Source organism: Mandrillus leucophaeus, unplaced genomic scaffold (assembly GCF_000951045.1).
Source record: "Mandrillus leucophaeus isolate KB7577 unplaced genomic scaffold, Mleu.le_1.0 Scaffold409, whole genome shotgun sequence".
In the NCBI taxonomy this organism is placed as follows: domain Eukaryota; kingdom Metazoa; phylum Chordata; class Mammalia; order Primates; family Cercopithecidae; genus Mandrillus; species Mandrillus leucophaeus.
The window spans coordinates 830774-851047 of record NW_012104354.1 but is presented as its reverse complement, the minus strand read 5'-3'; the positions used below and the strand labels follow the sequence as shown (position 1 = coordinate 851047).

The 20274-nt window shown below is 37.1% G+C and overlaps 1 protein-coding gene across 2 annotated transcripts in view; it reads right to left on the bottom strand.

Annotated features, from left to right (window-relative positions):
- Window positions 1-10522: 10522 nt before the first annotated feature.
- Window positions 10523-20274, bottom strand: part of CISD2 (CDGSH iron sulfur domain 2) — a 20854-nt gene continuing 11102 nt past the window's right edge. The window contains exons 2-3 of one of the 2 annotated variants that reach the window (XM_011992282.1): window positions 13669-13883; window positions 10523-11751 (exon numbers count right to left, since the gene is read on the bottom strand). In XM_011992282.1, coding sequence (XP_011847672.1) covers window positions 11662-11751; window positions 13669-13883 — 305 coding nt within the window. In that variant the 3' untranslated portion in view covers window positions 10523-11661. Of the gene's footprint in view, window positions 11752-13472; window positions 13884-20274 lie in introns of those variants that run through there. The other variant, XM_011992281.1, reaches the window with a different exon arrangement.

Below are 20274 nucleotides of genomic sequence, written 5' to 3'. Positions count from 1 at the left end.
TTTTTCAGATAGTTCATTGTTAGTATATACAGACACTACTGGTTTTTTTATGTTGATTTTGCATCCTGCAACTTTACTGAATTAATTTATTAGTTCCAACAGTTTTTTTTGGTGGACTCTTTAGGGTTTTCTACATTTAAGATCATGTTGTCTGCAGAGACAATTTCACTTCTTCCTTTCTGACTTTAATGCCTTTTATTTCTTCTTCTTGCCTAATTGCTCTGGCTAGAATTTGAATAGAAGTGGTGAAAATGGGCATCCATCTTGTTTCTGATCTTAGAGAAAAAGCTTTCAACTTTTTATCATTCAGTATGATGTTAGCTGTGGGCCTGTCATATATGCCTTTATTGTGTTATGTGGACATTGATACCTAATTTGTTGGAAGTTTTTATCACAGAAAGATGTTGAATTTTGTCAATTGCTTTCTCTGCATCCATGGAGATATTCATATGGTTTTTGTCCTTCATTCTGTTACTGTGTAATATCACATTTATTGATTTGTATATGTTGAACCATCCTTGGGAGGATTTAATCTACTGCTATCTTTCCATAGCTGAAGTAGGCTGCTATCATTTTTTACTTACATCCACACCCTGAGTTGATCTTCCAATGAACAAGCTCAGCTTTTTTCCTCCTTTAGCAATATTGGAACTCCCACATAGCCAGAGTTGCCAGCTGAGGGAGGGAATCTAGTGTCACCATTTTTGATAGTGTGGGGACCTGGATCACTTGATCATACTGCTTACTTGTGTCTTCTAGTCCTTCTCACGCCCAATCCTTGATGTGATATGGTTTGGCTCTGTGTCCCCACAAAATCTCATCTCAAATTATAATCCCCACATGTAGAGAGAGGGACCTGGTGGGAGGTAACTGGATCATGGAGGCAGTTTCCCTCATGCTGTTCTCATTATAGTGAGTGCGTTCTCATGAGAGCTAATGGTTTAAAAGTGTTTGGCACATCCCCCCTTGCTCTCTGTCTCTCCTGCTGACTTGTGAAGAAGGTGACTGCTTCACCTTTGCCTTTAGCCATAATTGTAAGTTTCCTGAGGCCTCTCCAGCCATATGGAACTGTGAGTCAATTAAACCTCTTTTGTTTATTAATTACCCAGTCTCAGGTAGCTCTTTATAGCAATGTGAAAATGGACTAATTCAATGTGCTACTTCTATTTTATTATGATTTGTTGCTGGGCCAGCCTGTCCTTATGATCTGGTAGATCTAACAAAGCCAAACTCATGGTGGGAACTTCTAGCCACATGGTCACTTAATATCTGTTGTCAGGTAGTCCATCTCTACCTAGGTGCAGTAGCATGCCAGGAGCTATTAAAGTATATAATTATGCTATATATTTATATAATATACAATTACTTGCAGATAGCATGACCGTGATAGTGAGCCCCACAAGACTGTGTGTGAATCTTCTATTAGAGTTTGCTATAAACTCCACATGGTGTTTTTTCCAACTGCATATGCTCCCAATACCATAGGGCCTACTAGATTGTATGGCTCAAACAGTAGGGCTGCTTGCACTGGAGCCTGGACCTGCTGCAGAGCCTTTTCTGCCCTAAGCTTTTGTCAAAGGTGGCAGCCTTCTGTGTCATTCAGCAAATGTGTCAGAACAGTATTCCTTAGTGTAGGGGGACCACTGGGCCCCCTAAAATCTTCTGCTGCTGATGTCGCAGGTCCTTAAATCTTCAGACGATTTTCTCTCTCAGGGATGCATGTGTCTCACCAGGCCATCCAACATGCTATTTCTTACCCAGTCTATTTTAACTGGTAAATATAATGGACAAATGTAACATTCTACAGAATGTCCAGACAGCTCAGGTCTCTGGACTATATTAGGACAGAGAGTCAAAGAACTAATATACATCTTGGACAAGTCTCTAAATGTATGCTGTTGTCCTTCCCATGAATGTGAATTGCTTCTGGTAAATTCACTCTAAGTACTGCTTCAGTTATTTTACATATATATTGATCTGTAATCTTTTCATTTTCATTTAATTTTAAGCATGTTCTAATTTTTATTATAGTTTCTTCTTGCTTCCATGAATCATTTGGAAGCTGTTTTTAGTGTCTAAAATTCACAGATTCCTTTTGGATAAGTTTTTGTTATTGATTTCTAATAGTGCTATTACACATTTGTTATACCAATGTAAATATTTAATACTACCTTTAGGCCTAATATCTGGTCAATTTTTGTAAATACTCCAAGTGTGCTTGAAAATAATAGAAATTCTTTAACTGTTGATTAGCCTTACTAATTTTATGTTTATTTATTCAATTACTAAAAATGAATTGTTAAAATCTCTCACTGTGTTTGTGGATTTTTATTGCTCTTTCCAATTCTAATTTTGGCTTTATGTATTTTGAGGCTACATTATTAGGTATTCACAACTTCATAAAAATTAAGAAAAAATTAGAAAAGGTTAGAAAAACATTAGGAAAATATAGAAAAAGATGTGACAGAAAGCACACATGGGCTTATCTGGACAATCTCTCGTCAGGTTTGTATCCTGGGGAAGGTCTTCACAGCAAGAGATGGACCAGAGGATTGAGGCAAGGGGGCCACCACTCAGAAGGAGAGGAGGGCAAAGGAACTCCTGAGGGAGGAAAGTATCAGAGAGGAGGCTTTCATGTCTCAGTGATATCACTCAGCAGCATGGCATGGAGTCTACAGTTCAGAGTTCCAAAGAGCAGAGGCAGCTTGGGGTCTTCACAGTCTAGAGTTTATCTGTGGCAAGCAGATTTTGGACATAGTTTCCCAGGGGATGTAAATCAGGCAGGCTCTAAATGCCTACAAATCTGCATGTCTGGACTTTGTTTAACACAATTGGATATTTAAAAATTTGAGTTTGGTGCCAGTTGACTTTTGAGCTAATGGGTCTCAGCCTGCTGTGAAGAAATAACCTGGGCGTCAATACACAGAGGCCATCCTTGTCTCATTTACGTAACATGTAGTGACTCTATCCTTTTTTGCTCACAATTGTTTTACTCCTTTCTTTTAGATTTGTTTACTTTACTGAGATTATTTGGTAGATAAGATTTCAGTTTCTTGTAGTTTGCTAATTCATTATTCAAAGTGCTCTAATAAAAATTTTGCTCCATCCTTAGTCCCCGTTTAAACAAAACTGCTGTGGGTAAAGTCATCAATGGCCTTCGTGTTATCAAATCTGTTTTGTTAACAAAATTTTTATGTTTAAAATTTTCTTATGTGTACACGTTTAATTTCTGTAATTTCAAAACGGGATATCATACATGAAATTTGGTAGTCTTCTTTCCTTTTTTGTTCACTTACTCTGTTTCTTAATGCTTTATTGTAACCCATATGGCAATGTCCCCAATATTTATTATGTATAACTGATATTCACGTAAAACATATTTTGTCACTAAGTGTTATCTTTTGCCACATAGGTGTTCCTGTCATCTTCTATTTTCTCTCTCTCCTGCTTCTCTCCCACCCTTCCTCTCTCCATTTATGTACATATTTAAATCATTTAAAAAATCATTTTATGTGTCACTTCAAAGCCTTCAGTGTAAATTGAGGGTCCAATTTTGTTTTCTTTGAATTGTTTATTTTCATATATTATTTTTTCATCTACATGTAGATTCTCGAGTTTTTACCACTCTTGCTTATTCTTAATTAATACAATTGTTTTTCTTAATTGATCATTTCCAGTAGTTCTATAGTAGGTGCTGATATCTGGTGACAAAATTTCCTCTCAATAGTCTTTTTTTTGGTACAATTGTCTGACTATTCTTCTACATGAACTTTAAGATAATTTAATCCAATTTTAAAATGTTTTTGTTATTCTAATGTGAATTTCATTGAATTTATATATAATTTTAGGAGATTTATGTTTTTACAAGAGTTTTGTTTGTTTTTTGAGACAGGGTCTCACTTTGTCACCCAGGCTGGGGTGCAGTGGTGGGATCTCAGCTCACTGAAGCCCCAGCCTCCCACCTCAGCCTCCCAAGAACCTGACTCTATAAGCATGCGACAAGCCCAACTAGTTTTTTGTTTTATTTTGTTTTGTTTAGAGATAGAGTTTCACAATTTGCCCAAGTTGGTCTTGAACTCCTGGGCTCAAGCAGTCCACCTGCCTCAGCCTCCCAAAGTGCTGGGATTACAGGTATGAGCCACTGTGCCTGGCCTCATGTGTTTCTTATTCAATAGCTTTTGGTAACATTTTTATAGTTTTTTTCTTATAGATCTTCTACTTTTCTCGGTAAATTTATTTTACCTTTATTATTTTTGTTATTGTGAATATTTTTACCATTACCATTTCAAGGTGCCTATTGCTAATATATTTTGTTTTACTGTATTATTTCCAAATACCTTACCAATATTCCTCTTTAAAATATTTGAAAATTCTGTTTTTCCTAATCTCCATGATTTCCTAGGCATATAATCATATCCACAAAAAGTCTTCTATATACTTATACTGATTATTTCATTTAAAAATCTTGTTACATTCATGGATCCTCCAAGATAATATTTAATAACAAATAATGACAGTAGCTATTCCTACTAGTTCCTTGTTTTAATTGAAACATTGTTTTATGATTTAAAATACTTGTTTTGTAGGCGTTTCATAAATAACAGTTATGTTTAGACACTTTCCTTCAATTTCTATTTTAGTAAAGAATCTTCATTAGGAGTGGATGTTTAATCTTGACAACAGCCCTCTCAGCATCTTTTGATATAATCACATTTTTCTCTTCTTTGATATCATTTATGTAATTGTATTAATATACTTAACTGATATTGAAATACCCGTGAATTCCTGAAATACAATGCTCTTTGCCATAGTTTATTACTCTTTTTTGTTGTTGCAATTCTTGATAACAGTGCTGGGTTTTTATTTAGAATATTCATTCATATGTATAAGTCAGATCGGTCTATAGTTTTTGTTTTTTTGTTTTTTCGTTTTGAGACGGAGACTTGCTCTGTTGCCCAGGCTGGAGTGCAGTGGCGTGATCTCGGCTCACTGCAACCTCCGCCTCCTGGGTTCAAGCTGGGATTAAAGGCATGCACCACCACGCCAGGCTAATTTTTGTGTTTTTAGTAGAGAGGGGGTTTTGCCATATTGTCCAGGCTGGTCTCGAACTCCCGACCTTAAGTGATCCACCCGCCTTGGCTTCCCAAAGTGCTGGGATTACAGGTGTGAGCCACTGCACCTGGCCTGTAGTTTTGTTTTGTCTTATGTTTATCAGGTTTTCATATTAATGCTGCACTGCCTATGGGAAATGAATTGGTTTTTCTTTCTTTTTTTTTTGTTTTTTTTGTTTTTTTTGTTTTTTTTTTTTGAGACGGAGTCTCGCTCTGTCACCCAGGCTGGAGTGCAGTGGCCAGATCTCAGCTCACTGCAAGCTCCGCCTCCCGGGTTCACGCCATTCTCCTGCCTCAGCCTCCTGAGTAGCTGGGACTACAGGCGCCTGCCACCTCGCCCGGCTAAGTTTTTTTTGTATTTTTAGTAGAGACGGGGTTTCACTGTGTTAGCCAGGATGGTCTCGATCTCCTGACCTCGTGATCCGCCCGTCTCGGCCTCCCAAAGTGCTGGGATTACAGGCTTGAGCCACCGCGCCCGGCCTGGTTTTTCTTTTTTAAAAAAATTTGGGATACTTTAAATAACATTGGAATTATCCTTGCAATCCTAGTACTTTCTAAATTAAGGATTTAAAAAATCACTTTACATTCTCCTCTTTGTGACTGGTCTATTAACATTTTAAATTTCTTCTCAGATTAGTTTTGGTCATTTATGTTTTTCCAGAAAATTACCCATTTTCTTTAGATTTTCCAATGTGTTGCTATACAGTTGCATGCAGCATTTCAAAGTGAATCTTTCTTTTTTTTTTTTTTTTTTTTTTTTTTTTGAGGTGGAGTCTTGCTCTGTGGCCCAGGCTGGAATGCAATGGCACAACCTTGGTGCACTGCAACCTCTGCCTCCCAGGGTCAAGTGATTCTTCCACCTCAGCCTCCTGAGTAGCTGGGATTACAGGCACCGCCATCATGCCCAGCTAATTTTGTAGAGATGCGTTTTCACCATGTTGGCCAGGCTGGTCTTGAACTCCTGACCTTAGGTGATACACCCGCCTTGGCCTCCCAAAGTGCTGGAATTAATTACAGGTGTGGGCCACTGCAGCTGGCCCTCAAAGAGAATCTTTCTACCTTCATCTTATTTTACTTCTTGGTAGCATTCTGCAGAGTTGAAGATTGTACTTGTGAGTTTTGAGTTTCTTAATTTGTTGAATGGATGTGACTAATTTATATCCTTAGTGTGATCATGCAGAAATATATGAGGGATAGTGATAGAAAATTACAGGAAATCTGAAAATTTAATAAATTGTTTGTTGACATTTTTATTTTCTCACTAGTACAGGCTTCATCTCAGTAATTATGAAATATACTACCCTTTTCTCCTTTTCTATATTATTTTGGAAAATTACAGCCTTATAATAGAGATCAGAAATGTGTTAACATTATGGCTGATCTATCTGACAACAGTGTTCTAAGAAAACAGTATCACAAATATACTCTCTCACCATTAATTGTTCAAAATAGAAATTTTGTAAGCAAAGAATCAAGCATTTAAACCAAAGGAAAATTAGAGTGATGTCATCTCTGGTTGAAAAACATAGTCTTTCTGAACAGAATTTCAATGTCCTTCAAGACCATAACTAATATAAAATTACACAATACAATGGCTAATAATATGAACTGTACACTTTTTATATTAAAATGATGCTTGCTACAACATGACTTTAATAAATTGGATTTCTGTAAGATAAAACTCACCAGGCATGGTTGCTCACGCCTGCGATCCCAGCACTTTGGGAGTGCTGACGCAGGGAGGATCACTTGAGTCCAGGACTTTGAGACCAGCCTGGGTAACATAGTGAGACTCTGTCTCTTAGAAAAGTAAAAAATTAGCTGGGCATGATGAAGCATGACTGTAGTCTCAGCTACTTGGGAGGCTGAAGTGGGAGGATCGCTTGAGCACAAGAGGCTGAGGCTGTGGTGAGCTATGATCGTGCCCCTGCACTCCAGCCTGGGTGACAGGGCCAGACTTTGTCTCAAAATACATGAAAGTAGACAAAATTAGTTTACTTGCTGAACATGATCAAATATAGCACGTTTCCAGTAAAAGACTGTTAGGACAAACTATAACACAACCTCAGTTGATGCAGCATATTTAAAACAAAACAAAACAGCTTTGGGCATATTCTATAATCCAACCTCTGTGGTGCAAAGGGACTATATGGCCAACTAGGTGTTGGGGCAGTCACAGAACTGCTGCACATACGGTTTTTAATTCTCCCTAAAGTGGAAGAAGTCATCTAACAAAATTTATTATGGCTTAAATTGCTATTGCTTTAGTTTTCCTCAAATTTTAACAAAATAAATTATGTAGTAAATTATAGTCATTAAGCTTGAAAAATGTTTCAATTGAATGGGAAAACTTCCTGTGATAAAGCCTCCAATCATCAAGGAATAAGTCAATATATTTTATGCATAAATTTTCCAACATGTTAAGCGCTAAGCTTTTAACTAAATAGCTAAGGGGAAATTGTTACCACTGAATTCGACACATATCCTGCCTTTTTAAAATAACACATACTACTTATCTTGATTCCAATTCATCACTAAACATCACTTGTATAATTTGATCACAGTAATGTCCTCAGAGACGGTTGTATGCAGAATCCTATAAATTGTCTCAAGCTGCTCTGCTTTTAATGTCCACCTTAAATTTATTTTTGTTCCCCTGCCTTGCTGTCAACTGTCACATTTTATAGTTCATCCCTTCTGCAAGACCTTTTTGATACTTGTGATTTGTTAAGAAGCAGAAATCAGATAACCAAACTTGTTAGAATTCAATGTGAAGTAAGAATAAATGAACTCTGGGTAGCTGCTGCCACTACCATTAAAAATTTTTTTAAAAGAAGACTTTTCAATTACCATTTAATTTGAACTTGACTTACCTAGACTACTGTTAGTCAATATTAGTTTAACAGAGGGAAAATTGTTAATAAAGTGGATGTAATATGTAAACACATACATCATTCCCTTGTTCTGGATCTATCAATGATTTCATACTTGGACTATATCTAAATTATCTGCTTTTCCTGGCCTTCAAAATGGTCTTTAATTCAGCCCTACTTTCCATGGGTTAAATTTCCTACAATGCTGAGATGTTTATATTGGTTTCCTCCTGTCCTATGAAGTTCGTACTGATTTCTGCCACAATACATTTGAGTCTTTTTTTTTAGAAAGGGTTCACTCCTGTTGCCCAGGCTGGAGTGCAGTGGCACGATCTTGGCTCACTGCAACCTTAGCCTCCTCAAGATTCTTGTGCCTCAGACTTCCAAGTAACTGGGACTATGGGTGCACCACTGTGCATTGCTAATTTTTGTATTTTTTTGTACAGATGAGATCTCACCATGTTGCCCAGGCTGGTATGGTACTCCCGAGATCAAGTACTCCACCCACCTCAGCGTCCCAAAGTGTGAGATTACGGGTGTGTAGTCACTGCCCCAAACCAATGAGGCACTCACTTCTGAATAGAGTGCAAGCATTAGTAACATCTCCCCTGTCTCTCCAGATTGGTTATGCTGCCACAGCTGAATTCTAAATGGGTGAAGTATTATACAGTTAGTTAGGTTTCTTTGGCAGGTATCAAATAAAACATCCACCTAAATTCTTAAGAACCTTGTTAAATAGTGGAATTTATAAACTCTCTATACAGAGTCTGATAGCACATTTCTATTGGAAGACTATGGAATCACAATGAGGAAGGTAGAACTATATATATATAGATCAGCAGCTGGCGTAATTGGCTTCCTGTAACTTATTAACAAATTAGGTTACAAAATACAAAGGCAACTTAATGAATCATCCTATTTGGCATTGAACTCAAAGCTGAATTGTGTGAATTTTGAGGTGCTTTCCATAATTCAGCTTGCTTAATTACCCATATGAATGAATCATTCATACCTCAAGCCTGCTAACACTTTTGGATACCTGATGTTTATGTAATGGTGGTGCTCATTTGCTGAGTAAGGCATGAGTAGTTTCCTAGGTAAGCAGAAGCAGCCCTCAAAACAATCATGTGACACAGTAACAAGAGGGCTGTATTTTGAAGGCTCTAGAAACCCAAGACATGTATTTCAAGAACCAAGTTACTTTTTTTTCTTTTACCACTTATCCTCAAGTTCTACAAGTTACTTATATTGTATCAGTTCAAATACATTTGGTTATTAGATGTCTGTTTCTTAAAGATGGACAAGATAAAATTGCGTAAATTTACAAGAAGTAATGGAAACTGATGCTTATTTGAAGGAGTTATTGAAGCAACAGCTTACTACCAACCCTAGGCTTCTGAAAAATTTAAACAGGTAGGAAAAGATATGGGCATAGCTCTTAGCATATTTTAACAACTGAAAATGTGGCAGGGAAAAAGTCTTTATTCTAAGAGTATAACCATCTTACTTTTGGGGTATTAAAATGACCTTTTATGAGATCATTGATTTTCAATTTTTAAAATGTTATTTGACAAAATTAAAAGTTAGTCATTCATTTTAGTCTCCTCGTTTTTAGTAAATTTACCTCCTGTGAAACCTAAGTTATGGGAACCACTAGAACATGTGTGAAAACAACTTGCTGTGAGATGCAGTGATAGATTTTACAAAAAGAAAACCATTTCATGACCACAGAGCAGGATATCCAACATTTTGGTGAGGTGGATTTTTTCCAAAGTCTTGTGACCAGCTGTGGAAAAATAATTGGTTAATCTGACAGTGAGGCCCCTTAAGAGTGTTGAAGAAAAGGTATCTGAAAAAATACCCAAATAAGTGAGAGTAATGCTGTATTTATCACCCACTGACATGTGAGGAAAGAACAACAATTTTGGACATACACCTTACAAAACTTCTCAAAAACCAGACTACATTTCTAACTTTAAAATACATGCTGCTGGTCATGAAGAAGTTACGATCATATAATTGAACCTGAGATTACATGTAATAAAGGAAAAACCCAAGTACCATGCTTAGTGTAGTGTCTGGTACATACGAGTGCTCAATAACCATTAGTTTTATTTCTAGAAGGATTACCTCTGTCTGCCTCTTGTACCTTCTTATAAAAAGAAAGCAAAGTGAACTGAATGAATTGTATCTTAAATAGACTAAAGAAAAGCTTTTGTATTTGTCTTTTCTCAACTAAGCAGTTTCCATAGTGCCTAGCAAGGTCTCAGAAACACACTCAGTGAAGGGGGTTAAATGATAACTCTTTCAGAACAGAAAGGATTCCCTACAGAGCCCAGCAGAGGCAGAGTACTATGTTGCCCAGCCTGGCCTTGAACTCCTGGGCTCCTGCACTGCAGCTATCCTTCCACCTCAGTCTTCCCAGCAGTTGCGACTACAGGCCTGTGCCATGGCACCTGGCTAAGGATAGCTATTATGAGAGTAGTATTGTAAGATGAAACTGAAGACTCATAATAGTAGGATTAAAAAGTACAAACATTTTAAAGATTCTCCAGTACATTTATTGTGCAAACTTTTTTGTACAGTTGACCCTTACACGTGGGTTTGAACTGGGTGGGTACACTTATGTGCATACTTTTTTCAGTCAAAAGCAGGTGAGGTCACACAGATCAGCATTCATGCATGGGATGTGAAACTCCTGTGTATGGAGGGTCAATTGGAGGGCCAACTTTTCTACATATGGGTTCTGCAAGACTTTCTGTGGGAGTTGCGTATGGGCAGATTTTGGTATACGTGCGGCCCTGGAACCAGTCCCCAGCGTATACAAGGGATGACTGTATTTTAATGGTTTATAGTGTTAAAAAGAGAAAAATGTCCATGTAAGCACACAACACTGAACTATCATTTTAATATGAATTAATACGTCTTATGTTTATTACTAATTGATCTTCAAATTGCAGCAGCCCATGACTTTGGTTGTGAGTGTTCTTGCCATTCCACCCCAGCTGTCACTGAGTCAAATAGTTTAAAATATATACACACACACAGACACAAGCCTTTTGTAAAGTAAACAAATCTTTTATGCTGTAAATAACTGTTTCTCAATGGAACTTTTTATATCCAGTTTACTTCTTTTCTAAAGTTAGGATATTCATATTAAATACACAACAATCTCTATAAAGTAGAGTCTATCTCTGTGAAAACACAAGTAATTCTTGATGGCAATATTTTTCTTAATTCATCTAAACAAATGAAGTTTGGGAGGCCAAAAGAAGAAAAACACACTTCAGATTATCAAAACCAAAAGAGATATAAAAAAAATATATTTAACAATGTAGGTGGGAATTTTAAATACAAGATCCTGTTGAAAATATTGATATTCAAAGAAACAAACAGCTTTGGATCCATAGCCACAATTTAGGTTTTCCTAAATTAAAATCAGAAGTGATTTTATTGTTGGAAGATACATTAATTCTTTGAAGTCAGAATAAGAGGCTTGACAATTTAATTTCTAATTAAGTGACTGAATATACAAAGGATCAAATACAAACAGTAATGCAGTGCAGCAAGAAAATAAATTGGAAGAGATAATTGTTCAACCAGCAGTAATAATTAAGACCACCATTTTAAAATTTTCTATACACAAAGAATGAGAAAATATTGTTATAATATTATTATTATACTTCTTTCTTCTTCAGTATTAGTGGACCCACATTATCTCCTGTCAATTCATTGTGTTTATTATGGGAACCATCGCAGGCAGGAAACTAAAAAGAAAAAAGAATTACAAGTGTTATTTTTAAAATATGATTCATTAGGTAGAAACATTTGTGAAATGCTCTCAGAAAGAAAGCATATCACTTGCTAAAAAAATCAGATCGTTTTCCTGAGTAATAGTTACATTCTATAATCCAACTGAACCATATTCAAAATCTAACAATTTAAACAGTTACTTCATTATTTGGTTTAGATTTTAAATAAAAACCTGTGAATGATTCCATATGATTGACTAAAACAGACAATAGGTTTAAAAGGGAATCAAATAAGTTCTTGGTCATTTGTGGAGTTTAAATTTCGAGCTCACCTACTGCTTAATTTTTAAAAAATGGAATTTAATTCAAAATAAATTATAATTTTTTCTTGCTATAAAACTCATGCATACCACACAATTTTTGAAAACAAAAATATATTTTAGGCTGCGTGCAGTAGCTCACGCCTGTAATCCCAACACTTTGGGAGGCAGAGATGGACAAATCACTTGACGTCAGGAGTTCAAGACCAGTCTGGCCAACATGGCAAAAGCCCATCTCTAACTAAAAATACAAAAGTTAGCTGGGCATGGTGGTGTGTGCCTGTGTCTTGGATACCTGGGAGGCTGAGCTGGGAGAATTCCTTGAACCCAGGAGGTAGAGGTTGCAGTGAGCCAAGATCATGCCATTGCACTCCAGCCTAAGTGACAGAGCAAGACTCTGTCCCCCGCAAAAATAAATAAATAAAAATAAATTTTAAAAAATTTACTCATAACCCATCCAGATATAGGTAATAATAATTAACAGTTTGGTATATTTTTTCCTCTGCATTTACTGTGTGTATTGTTTTTTTCCTGTTTTTTGTGAGACAGAGTCTCGCCCTGTCGCCCAGGCTGCAGTGCAGTGGTGTGATCTCGGCTCACTGCAACCTCTGCCGCCCGGGTTCAAGCAATTCTCCTGCCTCAGCCTCCTGAGTAGCTGGGATTACAGGCACGTGCCACCACACCTGGCTAATTTTTTTTGTATTTTTTAGTGGAGACGGGGTTTCACCATGCTAGTCAGACTGTTCTTGAAACCTTAACCTTGTGATCCGCCTGCCTCGGCCTCCCAAAGTGCTGGGATTATAGGTGTGAGCCACTGCGCCTGGCCTGTGTGTATTCATTTTTTTAAACAAAATTGGGATCATACTGTAATATGCTTTCTTACTTATGTTATATCAGGATCTCATGTCATTATACATACTTTAAAAACATGATCGTTTCCCTTTTATCAGATATTTAGTTTATAGAAATTTTGCTATTACAAAGCTGTGATGAACAATACTGTACTTAAAACCTCAAATAATCTATGACCAAGTACAAGAAAACAGATTTTGTCAACTACTTACAGTACTTATCACTCCAAACTCCTTCCCACATTAAAAATCATCTATAATTGAGGCTATCATTTACTAACTCACATTATTAAAGCAGTTTACATACATCATCTCACTTCTCAAAAATATGTAATGTTGATGTATCAGGTTAAAACAAACTAACTCTGAAGATTAGAGATTAAAAATTAAGTAACTTGTCCAACCAAACTCATACTGTGACAAGTATCGTATTTGACCACTATTTACTATGACACCAAAGCTTTCTTCCACTAAACCTTATGTCATCTCTCAAACAATGTGTATTTTAAAATACGTGTTACTCTAGATAAATGCCAAACATTGTGAAAGCATGAGATTTTTATTTTTCTTTGCTGTTCCAACTTTTCTAATGCAGGTAGTATCTATCATGACATGAAAACTTCAATTTAAGAATATGGTCTTTCAATATCAAATGTTACAGAAAATTCTTTCATCTTAAAGAACTTCAAAACTGGGAATTTAAGAGGCAAAACAATCCTAGCACTGCAAAATTTTCGTGTACATGTAAACAGACATCTTACCGTTTTAGAACGCCAACACCTGCAATAAGCTGCTTTAGCAAGACACAAATCCTCAATGTTTATTTCATTCACTACTTTCGGATTCTCCTTTTGTATTTTAAGATTAATCAAGCTATCCTTCTGTTGTTTTTTCTTCTGGAGGAATGGACGAACTGCAAGGTAGCCAAGAAGTGCGAGTACACCAAGGAAAGGCAATAACCGAAGCCATTCTGAAACTAAATATGTAGATTTGTCAGAATCTGCAGTGCTCTTGGAAAAGAATTCAAAATAGCATGTCTAGTTTCATCCTTGAGCTTATTCTTTATCTGTTACTTTTCACATTAATTCCTTTCTAATGGATCTATAAAACTGTGAATAACACAATAAAGCCAGTTCTACCAAAGACCACCTTATTTTATTTATAATTTGAGACCAGTGAAACCAGAAACCTAACTTTCAGAAATAGGTTCCGGCTGGGCGCGGTGGCTCAAGCCTGTAATCCCAGCACTTTGGGAGGCCGAGACGGGTGGATCACGAGGTCAGGAGATCGAGACCATCCTGGCTAACATGGTGAAACCCCGTCTCTACTAAAAAATACAAAAAACTAGCCGGGCGTGGTGGCGGGCGCCTGTAGTCCCAGCTACTCGGGAGGCTGAGGCAGGAGACTGGCGTGAACCCGGGAGGCGGAGCTTGCAGTGAGCTGAGATCTGGCCACTGCACTCCAGCCTGGGCGACAGAGTGAGACTCCGTCTCAAAAAAAAAAGAAAAAAAAAAAAAAAGAAATAGGTTCCATTTCAAATATCCTATCTCATTGTCTACATCAAGTCTATTTGTGTTTGTCTATTTTTATTTTAGAAATTATGATTACTATAACTATAAACAAAATTCAATGTATGATATATTTTATAGGTTAAGAAAACATTTTAACTTTTATCTCCTTAATACTATATCTAAAATCATACTACAGAATATCTGCAAAATTTTTACCACTGATTCATATTATCAGAAAGAACATGTCCTCTGATGCTTTAAGGTACATTTTTGGTAAATGTTGCTAAAGAGCACTGAAATGTTGTGTAAAAGCTACTATTTTAAAGAATAAATTGAAGCTTTCTATGTTGAATGTTCTCATTTTAAGATACATCTCATTCCATAAACTTCACTTAAAGCCTTTTGGAGTACCCAGTCTGTCTTAAGGGGACAGGGAATGTAAGTGATATAAATGCAGTAGTCCCTGTGCCTATACAATAGTTCCCCATACCAGGAAACCAAGATAAATGTTTCAACACACATTTATCAAATGTCTGCTAGCGCCCTGCCTCTGATGGGCTCCTTTCTGTTCTTATAGAATTATCAGTTAACTTCCTTCACTGAATGCCTATTTTGATACCTTGCTAGGCACTATGTAGAAATAGCTTAGTTGAGAAAAGAGAAAAACAGGAAATAATATGCTAATGCATGCTAATAAACATTAAAGATAAATGAACAGATTATGCTAAGAGTATAATGGCCCTAGCTCATTTAACACTATGTTAGCTTAAACAACTATATGTGGTAGGTATCATTATTATCCCCATTTTACATGTGAGAAAACTATAGCCTAAGCAGGTTTAGTCCAGGACAGCCTAAATCCAAAGCCTGTTGTCAGTTATCATGAATGAAACCCAATAGATCTAAAATTAAAATCTGTTCCTCTCTTGGTAAAACTACTCTCAAGAGATAATAGTACTATTTAACTATTGAAAGAAAGACTTAATATGAACCCTTCCAAAATGGAATTATTTTTGATATAACATCATGCCAAAGAAATCTAAATGAAAAAACCTATTTATCTACCATTTGCATAGATAGCAGCTGTAAGAGTGGCTGGCAAAGAAGACACAATAAATGGTAGCTTTTATTCAGAGATTATAGAGATTGGTGAGGAAGTACGAGCAACTTCTTTGGAAAAAATATTTTGCCAAGTAACTTGACAATGCTATATGGCAAAAATCTTCGAGAATATAATCTTGTAGTTACCAGAATAAAACTCTGTAAAAGTATGAACTTCGTCTGCCATGTTGGCTGTTACATTCTCATAACCAAAGTGGAGACACTCCAAATAGGTACTTTGAGTGAACTAAAGCTCTGGAGATGACACAGAACTGTTTTTTGGGGGAGAAGGGGGCCTATGTATAAGATCTGTGCTACTCAATATGGGCACCACTAGCCATACTGTTAGATTTGTACCCAATAGACTTGTAGAAACTGTCTTGAAATAACAGTTTATTACTTATAGTTCCCAAGAGGAAGAGATACACTATGCAATGCAGGGCCACATGAGAAGGTGCTAGGGTTGATCAGGAGGAAGAAAGAGGAAAGGGAAAAAGCATGGGCACAGGCCTTTATTGTGGTTTCCACGGAAAAGGCAAGGCAGGAAACTGTTTAGGACTGGGTAGCTTGAATAATTTCAGTGGGTTCTGTAATGGTCCCTAGTTGTCTTCTACCTATCCCTGGGGTGATTTAGGACAGGAGAGATACTGACTTCATGTGTAAGGGATTAGATAAAGGAGGTGGTTGGGGGCATGGGTTTTGGATTGGTTGGTTTGCATATGAAAGGCATGCTCACAGGCAAGTTATTTAATATCTCTAGGAATTAAATAGTCTCCACAGCCAACAAGGCCCCTAAAAAATATTAAAGCATAATAAAATACAGAAAATTGAAAACATGGTTAATATACACATATGGGCTGGGTGTGGTGGCTCACGCCTATAATCCCAACACTTTGGGAGGCTGAGGAGGGTGGATCACAAGGTTAAGAGTTCGAGACCAGCCTGGCCAACATGGCAAAACCCCATCTCTAATAAAAATACAAAAAATTATCCAGGCGTGGTGGCAGGCACCTGTAATTCCACCTACTTGGGAGGCCAAGGGAGGAGAATTGCTTGAACCCAGGAGGCAGAGGTTGCAGTGAGCCAAGATTGTGCCATCGCACTCTAGCCTGGGCAACAAGAGCAAGACTCCATCTCAAAAACAAAACGAAACCAAAAAAACCACGTGGCTATTCACATGTAAATAAACTAAAATTAAGTAAAATGTAAAACACTGTTTCTAAGACACACTGGTCACCTTTCAGAGGCTCAATAGCTAGCTACATGTGACTAGTGACTACCATATTAAACAGTACAGAGAACATTTCCATTACCACAAAGTTTTACTGGACAGTGCTGCTACAGATCATTGCCTCTATAAAGTGCCATTTCCGCAGAATGGCAAGACTACCTTTCCAGCTTCAACTCCCACAAATATGGTCTCTTCATGTACCCGAAGCCAGTCAGGGCTATTGTCTAGTAAGCAGCCTTTCTGAGTTCTCTGCACATGGAGTTCCTTCTGTTTTATCTGACTAATTTGCATAGACCCTTCAAGACTAGAGTCAAATATTACTTCCTCCTGAGGTCTTCCTCAATTTCACAAAGCAGAATCAATCACTTCCTCCTGTGTTTCCAAGCTGCATTCCTCATGTTTCTGCTATCACACTACTGTAATTACTTGTTTCTAAAGTTGTCTCTTCTATAAATCTATGAGAAAGGAAATTCTGTTCTACTCTTCACGGCACAAAGTAGATGCCTCATATATGTTTAATGACTGACTTACAGATGGAATGAACAAGCACAAATGTCACTTACTTTCTCACTCACCATATTGTTCTGTAATTTGTATTTACACTTATCTTCTAGGCAATGAATGTCTTAGCTCGCATTTGGCCCCGGTATCCAGTATGTAACTTGAAACAGCAGTTTAAATGTTTGTTCAATGTGGAATAACATTAAGTATTATTGTATATATTACAATATTTTAGAAGTCATAAAAGCTTATATTTATCAAAAAGCAAGTGAATGCAAATGTAAAGATGACAACCTTGTTTTTTTTACTTTTTTTTTCAAATTATTATTTCTTTATTATTTTTATGTATTTCAAAAGCCTTTATTCATTTTTGGTCAGAGAAAAGGACAATCTCAAGGTCAATTTTTCACTTAATTATACATTTGAACTTACAGGATTCACTGTCCTAGATACTGTACCTACTGACAACACAAAATGAACTCCCTCCTAGTCCCTAAAGTTGCATGTTGAAAGAAAAAGCAGAGTCCCTTGCAATAGCCACATTGGTACTTATCCTAGGTATAAGGTGAAATAGAAAAACAGAAGCAAAAATGGCCAAGAGCATCATAACTTGATAGCCCGCCAAGTACAAATATCACTGGAACAAATAAAGTTGTAGGCACTAAATTTTTTTTTAAAGTTCATAAGCATAAAAAAACTTAAACTGGTTGCACAAGATTAACTACTCTGCATGTGGACACGTGTGCCAATCCCAGTAGTTAACCTGGAGACAAACATCCTTAAATCCAATTAACTATACTGAATGCAAAATTCAAAGTTTGTGTTTACGCAGGTCCTCTAAAACCTAGATATGAAATTATTTCTTTTCAATGCACCAGGAAAATCTACTGTAATGACACGAGTCAGGCACACTTGGATCAACATTAACATACCTAAGACTTACCTTTTCCACCATTCCTTCCAACGTCTGAATATGCAAATACTTACCTACTCGAATTTATTCACTAACTACATTAAAATGATATTTACTATCATGACTTTTTCTAAACTCACATGGCATTTGCAGTTAACTGTATTATTTATTTATTTTTGAGACAGGGTTTCACTTCCATTGCCCAGGCTGGAGTGCAGTGGTGCACTCTTGGCTCACTGCAACCTCCACCTCCCAGGCTTAAGCTATCCTCCTGCCTCTGACTCCCAAGTAACTGAAACTACAGGAGCACACCACAACGTCTGGCTAATTTTTGTATTTTTAGTAGAGATGGGGTTTCACTATGTTGGCCAGGCTGGTCTCAAACTCCTAACCTCAAGTGACCCACCTGCCTCAGCCTCCCAAAGTCTTGGGATTACAGGCATAAGCCACCACGCTTGATTTTTTTGTACTGACTTTTGTACTGATACATAATAACTGTACATATTTATGGGGTACATGTGATATTTTGATACATGCATACAATGTGTAATGATCAAATCAGTGTAATTGGGATATTCGTCACCTCATTTATCATTTATTTATATTGAGAACATTCCAAATTTTCTCTCCTAGCTATTCTGAAATATACACTAAAATTACTGGTAACAATAGTCACCCTATTATGCTGTTGAATACTAGAACTTTTCCTGGATAACTGTACTATAGTGCCCATTAACCAACCTCTCTTCATTTTCTGCTCCCTACCCTTCCTAGCCTCTGGTAACTACTATTTGACTATCTCCATGAGATCAACTTTTTTAGCTCCCACATATGAATGAGTATGTAGAATATTTCTCTGTCAATTAAGGCTGATTTTATATGAAGAAAGATAAAATACAGAAAAATCAAGAAACTTTAAAAAAAATTTACACTGTGCTAGTCTCATTGGATCTGTTTGATATATGTTCAGCTATTACAGATATTTTAGCTACTTTGAAAGGAAAATATTACTAACTGTAAATAATGTGCAAAATAAAATAATTTTTTTTTTTTTTTGAGACAGAGTCTCACTCTGTTGCCCAGGTTGGAGTGCAGTGTCAGCTCACTGCAACCTCCGCCACCCGGGTTCAAGCGATTCTTGTGCCTCAGTGACCTCCCGAGTAGCTGAGATTATAGGTGCATGCCACCACGCCCGGCCAATTTTTGTATTTTAGTAGAGATGGGGTTTCACCCTGTTGCTCAGGTTGGTCTCAAGCTCCTGACCTCAGATGATCAGCCCACCTTGGCCTCTCAAAGTGCTGGGATTACAGGTGTGAGCCACCATGCCTGACCAAATAAAATAATTAAAAATAATTTGTTTGTTTGTTTGTTTTCTTAACGAGGCAGTCTCACTCTGTCACCCAGGCTGGAGTGCTGTGGCATGATCTTGGCTCACTGCAACCTCTGCCTCCTGGGTTCAAGCGATTCCTGTGCCTCAGCCACCCAAATAGCTGGGATTATAGACGTGCGCCACCACACCAAGCAAATTTTTGTACAAAATGATGTATTTTATTCAGCATACATTTATTTTTGTTTTAGGATTATAAAAAATAACATTGATGTATTTATGTGGTAAATTTATCTCTTTTTCAGTATGTAAATACATAGGCTGTAAATGCTTTAAAAATAAGGTTATATTGTATTTTTTACTTAATGGTATGTCAGATTATTATATTATTTCCCCAATTTCTTAATATCAGTTGGAAACATAAATTTTAATGGCTGCATCTACCTATCATGTTCCCCAATCACAATATAAGAGATACAAGGGGGCCAGGTGTGGTGGCTCACGCCTGTAATCCCAGCACTTTGGGAGGCTGAGGTGGGCAGATCACTTGAAGTCAGGAGTTTGTGACGAGCCTGGCCAACATGGTGAAATCCCGTCTCTACTAAACATACAAAAAATTAGCTGGGCGTGGTGGCATGTGCCTATAATCCCAGCTACTCAGGAGGCTGAGGCAGGAGAATCACTTAAATCTCGGAAGCAGAGGTGGCAGTGAGGCCAGATCTCACCACTGCACTCCAGCCTGGGAGACAGAGAAGAGACTGTCTCCAAAAAAAAAAAAAAAAA